We start from the raw sequence: 12,947 nt of genomic DNA, 5'->3' as shown, positions 1-12,947 counted from the left end.
TTCTCTTAATAGCTTTTGAAAATGCAGGTTGAAAGCATTACTTAGGCTTATGCTTTAAGCAATATAGATAGTGCACAAATTGTTGTGTTAATCAAGTATAAACACTCTGTCTTCATCACAAGAATTCTTCAAGTTCTTGACTATAATCTTTATCATGGTATGAAGAATAAGTTCTTAATCTTAACTAAATATATTTTTTTCATTGAAAAACAAGTATTTTCTCTAAGTTTTTCTGTATATTTGTTTCATTGATTTTGCAGGTGTTGTATAATTGATATGGGTAATGAGATGGGTAACAACAATGTTTCGGGTTTGCAAGGTTCGTTCATTTACGTATTTATTTATGAATTTTGTAGAATAAAATTAGTTTAAGAGAAGTGTTATTTGTGTTTATGATAATATTTGATCAATGCAGAGCAAGAAAAGATCGACGTTGAACCAACACACAAACCTCTCCAATCCGTCGAGGATCTTATGGGAAAGCACGAGGATTTGAAGAAATACGAGGAAGCATTAGTAGTAGAAAGTGATACTAATCTTGCAAAACAAGAATCAGATATCAAAGGTTAGTACTACTCATTCTATTGTCTTTTGTATTTATACTTGCTTATGAATCCTAAGTAGTTTTCGTTCTTTGGGTATTCAGATACAAATAAAAATGAATTGACCTCTGTTATTCGAGAAGAGTCCGATGAACTGTCCGAAACTTCATTGGTTTCAAATGATGCTAATTCAGTTTCTGAGAAGAACTCATCAGTAACAAGTGAGCATCAAGTTCATCAGACAGAGATTACATCAGCTGGTAATGGTGATTATGTTTCTGATTTAGTACTTTCTTAGAATCATAAATGAATAACTTTTACAAGTACTGAAATATCTTTAGATTCGGGTCGAAACCAGGAATTTCCCTAGAATAGTGGTAGATTTATATATGCTACTCTAGTGGATGGACTCACCCGGGCTAATCAGTATTGGCCTGGGCAATAGCCTGACTAGCCTACTAGTAGCTAGTTCCGCCCCTCCTTAGACATACCATTTCCGATCACTTACAAGATAGATTTCGATGTTTTAAATTTTGGTTCATGGCGTAAAATTTCGTATATAGATGCATGTCACTAGTTGTAGTTTTATAGCTTCAAATTGATTAGTTGAAGTAATTGTAACAGAGGAAGAAGACTTGGTCAAATCACTTCTAGATACAAAACTTGGTACCCAAGTTGCAGAATCTATTGATCATACTGGACCATCAATTGAGGTTGAATATAAACTGCAAGAAAACACCGAGGGCGGTTTAGGATCAAATGAAGCTTCTGATGCTGACGTTAAAGAACATATCGCAAACGAAGTCTATGACACGAACCAAGCATTACCGAAGAAAGAAATGGGATATCAAGAGAGCAACAACGATGAAGACATAACGGGAACTCTAGATGAAATTGATGTTGGAAAAAGTGTTAGTCTACTTAGTGATGCTGAAGAAGGAGATGAAGAGAATGTTGTGGGATTGAACTCGTTCAGAAATGATTCCAACCAGTCGGGAATGAAAACAATATCTATGACAGAAGATATAACTCTAGATGAAAATATAAATATAGTTGAAAATGGAATAGAGATTGAAGATAAAGATTTCATTCATAAAACATTTCCACTTTCCAATGGTTCGGTCGAAGAACCAAAGGTAGAGAAGATGGATTCTTGTGAGCATGAGTTTATGAAAGCAAATGATGTTCATGAAGAAATGAAGGTAAGTGAGGATGTTGATGCTTCACTAAGTTCCGAAGTCAAGGAAGAATCTCAACGTGACGACACGAATGTGAGTGAAAATGGATACCAAGTCGATATCAATGGCGAAAGACTAAGTCTAATTCGTGAGGAAAATGATTTGGATTTGGAGAAAGAACAAGAGAACTTTTTCGAAATTTCCACCTCTTCAATTGGATTTAAAGCTTCCAATACCAACTTAGAAGAAGACGAACTTCCTGCCTCTGACTCGATCGAGCAGAAGATTGGTGCTGAGATACTAGATAATGTAAAAGATCACAACGAAGAACAAAGAGGAGTTATGAAATTAGATTTGTCCCAAAACCACATCGATTCGGAGTTCCTAACTATAGAAACTCCAACACAACTTGAAGCATTTCATGTTACCACAGACCACTCTTTGGTGAGCGAATCGGCACGAAATCTATCTACATTTCTTAATGATACAAACAGGGTTAATATGGAAGCGAAAGACAATGACAGTTCCTATACTAAAACAAGCGAAGAAGAACTCATCACAAAAATTGATCTACAAGAAAAAGATTCAAGCTTTCATGTTCAGAACCCAAACCCAATTTCACAGGGTACCCAAAACCAAGATTCTAAAGAGAACCCATTGTTGGATCAGGCAGTGAGTATTGAAGATACCGAAAATTTGGAAAGTTTTCTTAAAATCAATAATTTAGTGACTAAAGTATCTGTCTGTAATAACTTGCTCTCACTTGATGAAGCAAAAGAAGAGTCTTTGGATGATCGGAACGAACAAACCCCATTGCTAAATCAGAAGAACAGTTCATACAATGATATTAGTGGAAGAAACCCATTTCCAGGAACTGAATTTGAAGAACTAGAGACAGGAGAAAAGTCAGTAGAAAAACAAGTAATTGCATTGGAAAGAACAAGTACAGAGAAATTAAAAGCTCCACTTTTGAGCTTCATGAAGGAAGAAAATCACTTTGTGGAATCACCAGTAAAGAAACAAGAGAGTGTTGTTATTGTTGATGAAGACATGAACAATACTTCACCTCTAGAGAAAGAAAAGAGAAAGCCCAAGTATTCAATCTTTAGTAACTGTTTGTGTTGTAACACAGTTGTGCAATGAAAGGTTTACTCTGATCTTTCATTCTGTACTTGAATTTGTTGTCTTGATTTATTTATATATTTTGAATGGGTTGTGTTTGAAGGAGAGAGAGAGAGAGAGAGAGAGAGAGAGAGAGAGAGAGAGAGAGAGAGAGAGAGAGAGAGAGAGAGAGAGAGAGAGAGAGAGAGAGAGAGATTGGTGGTGATGGGTTTGTAGGTTTGAAAGAAACTACAAGAGATTGTAAAACTTAAATTGTAAAAGTGAGCAGCCATTGTATGTATGGTTCTTGAGTTAAAAAGTGCCATGTGAAGTAACTTGGGTTTACATTAATAAATTTTGTGACAGTTTTGATTTCTTCTCCTTGTGTGTTCTTTCCTTGAGTGTTAGTCCCACATTAGTAGTGATCAAATGTGAGGGAAAGTCTCCCCTATTATTTTAACCTTTGGAGCTAGATAGACCCAAGACCTGTTTGAGACAGGTAAGGCCCATAGATCATAGACCATACCCACAAGGCCACAAGTGGTATTAAAGTCCCTGTTTACCAAACGCTTTTCAGGTCGCGTTATAGAGGGGAATCGCGTTATAGAGGGGAAAAAAATAATCTTCCAGGTCGAATGTGTAAAAGGCAAGATTGTTTGTGTTAATTAAGGGTTGGTTGTGGAGGGGGCAGTGATGAGAAAGATTGGTGGTGCTAGTCACACGTTGGTTGTGAGAGGAGGTGGTGATCACCTTAAAAGTGTGAGTGAAAACCTCAAAGTCCAATGTCCCGATTCACATGTGTCATTCACACAAGTGACATTTAACTAGAAGTTAACGTTTTCTGTCCACGAGGGGGTGTAAGTCAAAAATTTAAAAAAAACGGGGATGTAGTCCTAACATCGATATAAAAGTGGGGGTCAATGTCAAAATCTCCCTACTTTATACTGTGGGAGAGAGTCTAACATCTGAGCTAGCTTTCAACGTGAGATAAACCCAAGAGCGCACGTTGAGCAAGTAATGTCCATTGGGCATGCCCACCTTTTTTCTTTTACTTCTAGAAGAGTTCTACACTTGGATGCCAACATTCATACTGGTTGAAGCCCAACTCTCCTTGAAAACTGGGTTGTAAGGATTCTCAGACTTATTAACTTCCCGAGTTTTGGTAACGATGTGGAATATTGTTAATAGTTCGTATTAATATCCAGAACTGGAATCACTCCACGCTATTCCTTACGGGGGTTAAAAGTTACGTACCAGATCCATCCTTTAAACACGGGCTTTGTACTATGTTACACTTCATTCAACTGTATTCTCCTTGAACACCAGTTGTTATAAGAGTGTCCAAGACTATTCTAAAGGCAAGAGATGTAGAAAATGGTAATATCTATTTTGAGCTAAAAAAGTTAGTCAACACTTCCGCTCCACGTTGGGTTAAGGTTTCAAAGTCTCGACACATCCTTGCAACACAAGCTCTCACCATATTAGAGTCCCACTTCCCACTAATCCCAACTCTTTAGGGGACTAGCTTGCGAGCTCATGATTTACTAAGACTCGAAGGGTGTTTGATTTCTACATTTACTTCACTTACTAGGGGTGGGTCTCTAAATTTTAGATTGTATTCTTTTCACTTAATAAGTGAAAATCGCTTCTATGTAGTGACAATATAAGGGTAAAAAAGACACTACAGTTCCTCATCTAATTTAACAATAACCAATATAATCCTAATAAAAAAAAATTAATAGTTTATAAATACAAATTTCTCTATGGCTTTAGCGAAGACTCTTCCCCCATTCATCTAAGTCGTTTATAACTTCACCACTCCCCCACCCCCCTGCGCCCGACTCCTGCCCGATTTGATTTCTGTCCCCGCGGGATCAATTGACTTTTATAAAGGGGGGAATCGACGCCATCCATGTGGTCTATGGTTAACTAATTGCCGGCCTCCAGGAAGGGGTGGACTCTCCATTCATTAGATAGAGAAAATAAAATTTTCTTGATCCGCTGTCGAACTTATTCCCATTCCAACGGCTCGGACTCGGATCGTGGGGATCGCCAAAATATTTCGTATCAACAGAGACACAGATCAACCAGTTGGCAGAGAATTGGTTGGAAACGGCAGCAACCATGGGAATTGTAGTACTTTTGGCTGACGAACTAGGTTCCTTTTAGTGCCCACAACTATTCTCAAGATAGAATGTACGCAGGAGCATGTTGTTCGATGTTTGCATCTGTTGTTCGATTGCCCTCCATTTAGTCTCTCAGACTCCACGATGTAAACTTGATCTTTTTCTCCATCATAAATCTAAGCAAGAGTCGGTTATGGAATAGTCTTTTGGTCGGCTTTCCCGTTCTTGAGGACTTCCTTTCAGAACCAGATGAACAAATAAAATAATTAAGAATGTTTGTTTTCGGCACAAAATGGTAAAAAATTCTAATTCTTTTCACTCAAGGGTAAAATAGATCACTACTCATTTTCAATAATACTTAGAAGAGATATAAAAACAATCACATGCACTTAAAAATGATGAAAAACAAATGCCATAGCACTTGCGAATGATAACATTTACTAAGTGATTATTCACTAGCAGGTGGTAGCCCTTATAAGTATTTAAAAAAAATTAATTTTTTCGGTTCTCACATCATATGAAAGACTATGGTTAAATTTTCCACCACATTCACAAGATCTCAGGTACGCCACTGCTATCGCGACCACCACCACTATCACATCATATAAACAAATGTCATTGATTTTTGCATTTCGTAGTGAAGTTGTGTTGGTGGTTGTGATAGTGGTTGTGGTGGACATATATGTTGGTGAAAGTGTGGTGCTAGTAAGTAGTAACGGTTGTAGTGGCGGTGGACATGTAGGTGGAGGTTTGGTGATGGTGGGTCGGTGGTGGGCATATAGGCACATGTGCCGTGATGGTGGTTGTTGTGTCGGATATGGCGGTAACGGAAGTGGGGTGATGATTGAGGTGGAGGTGGTGGACATGGTGTTGGTGGTGGTGGTGGTGGTGGTGATGGTGGTGATGGTGGAGTTGTGCATGTGGTGCGGTGGTGGTGGAGGAATGGTTGTGATGGTGTTTGGTGACGGTAGTGATAGTAGTTTGTTGGTGGCAAAGGAGAATACATTTTTTTCATGATTTAGCATTTTTAAAATATTTGGGTGCTAAGAAGTTGTGGGTTGTGTTCTTTAAAGAAAATTTTTTTTTTCCCGATTCTTCTGATACGAAAAAAGTGCAATTATTTCCAATCAAATCCATCATGTTACAAAAGTAGTCCTTAACGTATAAAAGAAGAGGAAGAATGAGGGATTGAAGTTGGTGATTCTTTCTTGTTAGTTTTGCGCGTGAGGTTGTTTTGCTACGAATTTAAGGTAAGTTTCTATCTCTTGAATAGTCATTTCCATAGACAAATCTACACAACTAGAGAATACCATAAATCCTAAGTTTGATTTATTAATTTTATAAAATCGGAATTTTAAGTCACTTTGAATCACATTTATATGCTAGATTTTGGAGCAAAATTACCTTACTGATATATATATATATATAATGAACCGTATTGGTATATACTATTTAAATATACCTATTTCTATTATAACCATACAGTTATTTCTATTATTTTGGATTTATATGCTATTATTTTATCTAGGGAGATTTTATAGGGCCCCCTCATTTTTGTTAAAAGTCCCCTCCTCAATGATAATTTACCTAGTAAAATGGTTCATGGGGAGGTCTTTTAACAAAATTGGGGAGGCCTTATAAAACTTCCCTTTTATCTATTAAATAATTATATTTAAACAATATATTATTTTATATAATTCTATGGGTATATATTTATAATTTTATTTATAAGGGGTTAATAGATTTAATAGATTTTTCTATTACATCTATTAAATCTTTTTTTTGAAAGCATCTATTAAATATTTCTGAGATGAAACCTTTGTTCCTTCTGTTTTCTCCACAGTTTTTCCTCTAAAATTTACTTCACTCTGATTCCTTCTCTAAAATCAAAAGCCTACTTATATGAATTGGTTTAGAAATTTTAGATTGTTCTCAAACAAGAAAAGACACATAGTGGTTGAATAATAGGTGAGAACCAAAAGAAGGGAAATTACTTATAAGTATATAATTCTATGAAATAAGTATATAATAGAATTACTAAAAAATTATTTATAAGTATATAATTCTATTAAAAGAAAATTTTGTTTAGCTATTTTAGTATATTATTACTATATAATTCTATTAAAAATTAATAATTATTTAAATATATTAAATAATATATCTATAAGGGGTAGAATTATAAGCCATAATTATCATATATACCCATATGGTTATTATATAAATAGAATAATTATTTAAATAGAATAGTTATAAAGTTCAACAAAAAAAAAAGTAGAATAGTTATATGGTTATATATTCTATTATAATTATTTTTATTTGAATCCCCTTAAATTATTTAATAGTATATAATAAAATTAAATAATAGAATTATATAATAGTATATAATAAAATCATGTAAAATATAATATGGCCATATCTCAAAACTCCTTTTGTTGATATGATGTAAGTATATCATTCTTGTAATTAAGCGTCTCTTGCCAATAAACAATATGTTTGTATGTATGTATATGTATAAATAGGTGATAGACAACAACACGATACGAGAACATATACTGTTTAACTTATTGTTATACATAGATCATTATTTGCCTAACATGATCAGTATGAATCTAGTAGGTCAATATAGCATATTGGGCAAACATGATTATGATACATGTATGTTGTAGTGTGATGTTATGATATGTGGGTGATGTGATGGAATTAGTGGAATTGTACGAGTTTTGTGGTTGATTCGACCCTCTCTACCGATTGTTTGTTTCGATGAACGACAGATTCGCATGGTAAAGACGCACTGAGGTACGACCTAGGTATTGGAGTGTATGGGGTCGGCGCTAACACAAGGGTACCCTTGTGGATCACACTCTCACACAACGAAGGTTATGAGGAGAGTTCAGATGAAAAATCTAATTTCCTAGTAGACACAAACTTATCATGTCACATTCGGACTCGGTTGTTTGTTACAAATTGTGTGTTCCTTTGTTATAATCGTCACAATTCGAGTACTAATTTAAACACCTTTATATATGCTACGGAGTTTTCTTTTTGTCTTGATAGATCTTGAAATTGTCTATTAAGGCTTTAGGAGTTCGGAAATCTACTTATTGAATTCGACCCAACCTATTATTTTTCAGGACAAGGAAATCAAGAAGTGTCACATGCTTGAGTCTTAGTTAGTCCTCAGAGGAATTTCGTAGCAGTTCTTTATTTTAATATGTAGTTATTTAGAGTTTCATCTCCTAGACAATTATTTCCTCCATTTGTTCTTGTCAGACCTACGTGTCCATGATTTAGAGACTTCATTTCAGTTTTGAGAACTTAATAAAGTATCTTTTAGTTGATTTATTGTTGCTTACGAATTTCGTGTTCCGATGTCATTTGTCTCTTTTGATGAGCATATCGACTATGTTTACTGTTCTGCAAAAAAATACTTTAAATTTAGATTTTCATGACAGTCAACGAGAAAATCTAGACTTAGAGTATTACACTATGCCACATTTGTCAATTATACCTAATACTTGAGTAATAATGCATGTCTTGGTACTTCTATTAGATTATGAAAAAGAACACAACAAAGTATTGGGGGCAAAATTTTAGTTATAAAACAAAATACAGTAAATTAATTTGAATAATAGGTCCTAAAGTAAGAAAGTTGTGTAAGACTGATGTCTTTCTTCCTCAATAATTTCACCAAATCTTGATTAGGCAGCCATCATCATTCTTACAAATTCATCATAGTTAACTTGACCATCACCATCCAAATCAGCCTCTTTAATCATTTGCTCGACTTCTTCATCGGTTAGTTTTTCTCCGAGGTTGATCATCACATGCCTTAACTACATCACATAAACGTGATTCAAAATTATAACAGAATTGTTTTAAGAAATAAAACTCCATTCAGAGGACATATAATATACACAAATGAATATTGTGTGTTGAATTCGCATTGCTGTTTGTCCTTAAATCACACTGAGGAACTAATTAAGCAGCTAGGCGATTCGAATGATTATTTTTCTTATTATTAGAAAGACTATTGATAAATCTACTCTACGAGATCATAAGATGGATTTTGTATTAGTTTCATGAAGAATACTTGGTAGCTCTATTACAATAAATTTTTTTAAATGATATAAGCACAATTAGACTAACCCCATGAGCAGAAATATATCCGTTTTGATCTTTGTCGAATACTTTGAAAGCTTCTTTAAGTTCATCCTCTGCATCAACTTCCTGCAAAATCAAATCAAGTTTATAATACTATAAGGCCATGTTTGGCGCGCGGGAATCGCGTGGGAATGGAATGTGATTCCTGGGAATCACAATCCTGATATTGTTTGGCTCGCGGGAATGCAGTGGGAATCCTATTCCCGGGGGAATAGAATTCCCTCAAAATGGGGTAATAGCAAACCCAGGGAGGGGGGTGGGTTTGTGATTCCCATTCCCGGGAATGCTTTGTTTTAATATTTATAGACCAAATTATCCTTAATAAAATATTAGAATGACTATTATTAAAATCGTCCTCCACACAATATCACAACTAAAAACATTAAAAACCTATGGTTAGCCACCACCATAGCAATACTTTCTCTCGCTCAAATGTAACTTTTTCTCCCTCTCTAGTTTTTTCTCTCTTCTCTTTTTCTTTTTTCATTACAATCGATTTCATAATGTTTAAAAAGAAAAAAAATTTAGCCATGACCTTTATTTATTTTAAATAATTTTTTTTTAAATGGTCAGCGTCCCTCGAACCTTTGACCTCCGAAGTGGAAGATTATACCTTTTACAACTCCAACCAAAGGTTGTTGGCATTTTAGATACTATTTAATTGGTGTGTCATGTTACTATTTCATATCTGCAATTTTGAATAAATAATACTGATTAAAGTACATAATAAAATTGACGTTTTATTTATGTAGTTTAAGGATATAATAGGAATTTTACAAAAAATTATATTCCGATTCCTACACGAACCAAACACCAAGTTAGGAATCTATCAGGAATCGAATTCCTATTCCTGGCCAAACCAAACATCAAACTGAATAATCTGATTCCCGGGAATCGTGTTACGGGAATGTGATTCCCGGGAATCACATTCCATTCCCGTCCGCCAAACACGGCCTAAAATGTAATAAATTGGCAGTCTTTTTTTAACTTGAATTCCAAGTGTCGTTACATTCTTCGGTCCTAAAGGCGAGGTAAAAACTATTAAGGCTATCCTATGGAGCTTAAAGCTCATTCATTTCTAACCTTTCTTTGTTTATAATCTTATTAACATAAGTTCAATAAATAATTGATTTCTACTTCCTCTGAAAATCAAATCTGAGACTCTTAAAGCTCCACAGGTTGCAAATTACACATAACTCTAAATGGTACTATGGTAGATGTGTCTTCCTCAATATATAACCTAATATTTGAAGCTTAATATCGTTCATATAGAATCAATTTTATGTGAACCCTAATTTGAAATTCAAGTCCTCGACAATACCAACGCGACAATATGCGTCTCAATGCTTTTTAATAATCGGGGCCTACTTAAATCGGCAGAAAACGTTTTCCACCAGTAATCATGACTTACCCAAATAGAATTCAAAGGCAGAAACTCATTGCATTCTGAAATATGGTTTTTGATGAATCTTTCCTACTGAATAATTATTGGATTTACAGAGAAGTTAGTAAACTAAATGTCTCGAATTCAATCTTATGAGTTGTAAATTGATGTCGTAGCTATTACACAACTAGTTCTCCGTTGTTCAATTTAATGACCATAAATAGAAAATTAAGGAAAGGTTTAAAGGCACCCATATATGTGTTACAGGCGCCTCCCTGAGGCAAAATGAGGGGGAGTTCGTGATGGAAATAGGCGCCTTTAACATTTATCGGAGGCGTCCTTTCCAAAACTTAATTATTCATTAATATTATTATTATTATTTGTTAGATAAATAATCAAGTATTACCTTCATTTTTCTTGCCATGAGACCTAAAAACTCAACAAACTCTATAGTCCCATTGCCGTTTACATCAACTTCACTTATGATTTCTTGTAGTTCTTCCTCATTTGGGTTTTGATCCAACGATCTTAATACCGTCTCGAGCTCTTCCATGGTAATGCGACCTATTTCATCATAAACTAACAAAATATATATCACTTCATGCTCACATTTTTATACTAGTGCTTCAACTGAAAAATCTAACAAAAACCCAATGACTAAGACGATGAATATGTCTCTCGGACCCTTAGGCAGAATTCTAACTGGGTTAGGTGCACGGGCCAGATTTAGGGAGAGAAGTGAGATACATTTATCGATCTCCAAATCATATACCTTTCCACCTAATCCAGTCATGTTAGGCAGGTCGATTTATTACATAAAATAGATAAAGAAGAAAGAAGAAAACACACCATCTCCATCTCTGTCAAATATACAGAATGCTTCTTGAAACTCCATTTTTTGTTCTTCAATCAAAACATCTGCCATCTTTTTTGTGTTCTTTGAGAAATAAGAACTACAAAAACCCAAAGAGAAGTTATGGAGAGAGAGAGAGAGAGAGAGATATTTAAGGATGGTTTCTATATTAACCCCCCTATTCATTGCTTATATATATAATTCTAATATCTAGTTAACAAAGAAATAGGGAGTTAAAGAAATGTTGAAGTCAAATTAGACTTTGAAAAGAAAATATTTTATCATGGAATCTTCTCAAAGGTAGTGCCTTCTAATAAGGTTTGATTAAAATTTGGGTTATTTCCCAAATGTCACTTAATTTATGACCAGTATCCTGTTTGGTCTCCTAGTTTACGCAAAATAACCAAATGATCCATTTTTTGTAGTTTCGTCATAACTCTGACTAGGTTATATTTTTTGTTCCAGTTTTACCCTTGTATTAATTTGCATTTATTTTGAAATTCAGACATGGTCCGTATGACTGACACCTTTGTTTCCATTTCTTCATTTTCATTAATTTTATTTTGTTGTTCTTAATTTTCCTCTTCCTATCATCCTTCATTTTCTTCATCCCTCTGAATCTTTCGTAGGATGTTCTTCAAGAACAACAAATCCGTGAATACAAATACTTTAGAACTTTGTAGCCAGATTGAATCGGTCGATGGAGGAAATCAGTTAGGAGGAATCTGATTAGGAGAAGTTAATATTTGTACTGGAAGTGAAATCAAATGTGAGATTTTCGTCAAGTTGTTCCAAAGAACAAAGTATTCAATCCTTTACGAAAAAATAAAGGTGTTCACCCCCGTCTAGTATATGTTGTTTCTTTATGTTTGTTGTTCGTGGATAGTGACAATAGTGGTGGTGGTGGTGGATTGAAGCTATTGTGATGGTGATGATGAATTTGGCGATTGTGATAGTGGTGGTAGATTGTGGCGATTTTGGTGGTAGTGGATTGTGGCGATTTCAATGGTAGTAGTGGATTGTAGTGATTTTGATGGTGGCGTTGGATTGTGGCGGCGATTTTTTGGGTGGCGGATGGCCATGAAAGAAATAGAAAAGAGAGGTTGATCGCAGATAGAGAAACGAAAGCCCTTAGAAAGAGAAAGATTATGTATAAGTGTCAATGGTATAAAACGTCTTTAAATTTTAAAATAAATACAAGTTAAAGTAAAGGTAAAACTGGAATAAAAAGGATAAAAGTGTTCAGATTATGACATAGAATATAAAAAGAAAGTCATTTGAATAGTTTGCATAAACTACAGAGTTATACAGAGTTAGACGTGAAACTAATCATAAAGTAAGGACTATACACCAAAGAACCCTTAAAATTATGAAGGTATTCTTCTAATAAAAATTCAAATGGGGAAGTGGGTTGTCCTTGTCTTTCTACCATCATGCATGATCTTATTCTCTATCTTTCTCTTTCTCTTTCTCTTTCTCTTTCTCTTTCTCTGGGACTGTATATATAGTGGACTAGATCAGGACCCTCCTACTTGTTTTTCCATTTTAATATAATTAAATTCAAAATAAAAAATTTAAAATAATATAAATGATTTTATTTAA

The 12,947-nt window shown here is 34.6% G+C and overlaps 2 protein-coding genes across 3 annotated transcripts; one reads left to right on the top strand and one right to left on the bottom strand.

The window, feature by feature from the left end:
- Nucleotides 1-17: 17 nt before the first annotated feature.
- On the top strand, nucleotides 18-2,969 carry LOC147559124 (uncharacterized). The gene is made up of 5 exons (XM_086660924.1): nucleotides 18-157; nucleotides 261-319; nucleotides 416-565; nucleotides 647-802; nucleotides 1,167-2,969. Exons 2-5 carry the CDS (start codon nucleotides 277-279, stop codon nucleotides 2,861-2,863), a joined length of 2,046 nt encoding a protein of 681 aa, XP_086517050.1. The 5' UTR covers nucleotides 18-157; nucleotides 261-276; the 3' UTR covers nucleotides 2,864-2,969.
- Nucleotides 2,970-8,462: 5,493 nt separating this feature from the next.
- Nucleotides 8,463-11,526, bottom strand: LOC147559123 (calmodulin-like). 2 transcript variants are annotated; one of them, XM_086657738.1, is made up of 4 exons: nucleotides 11,342-11,526; nucleotides 10,899-11,056; nucleotides 9,094-9,174; nucleotides 8,463-8,780 (listed from the first exon to the last, which is right to left on the bottom strand). In XM_086657738.1, exons 1-4 carry the CDS (start codon nucleotides 11,415-11,417, stop codon nucleotides 8,646-8,648), a joined length of 450 nt encoding a protein of 149 aa, XP_086513864.1. In that variant the 5' UTR covers nucleotides 11,418-11,526; the 3' UTR covers nucleotides 8,463-8,645. The 2 variants fall into 2 exon arrangements, with proteins under 2 accessions (XP_086513864.1, XP_086513863.1); XM_086657737.1 differs by having other exon boundaries at nucleotides 10,899-11,071; nucleotides 11,342-11,523.
- Between the last annotated feature and the right edge of the window lie 1,421 nt (nucleotides 11,527-12,947).

Source organism: Eschscholzia californica, unplaced genomic scaffold, assembly GCF_041429995.1.
Source record: "Eschscholzia californica isolate CP2 unplaced genomic scaffold, dmEscCali1.0.p SCAF_2, whole genome shotgun sequence".
Classification (NCBI taxonomy): domain Eukaryota; kingdom Viridiplantae; phylum Streptophyta; class Magnoliopsida; order Ranunculales; family Papaveraceae; genus Eschscholzia; species Eschscholzia californica.
The sequence above is the reverse complement of the archived record's forward strand: the minus strand, read 5'-3'. Positions and strand labels throughout refer to the sequence as shown.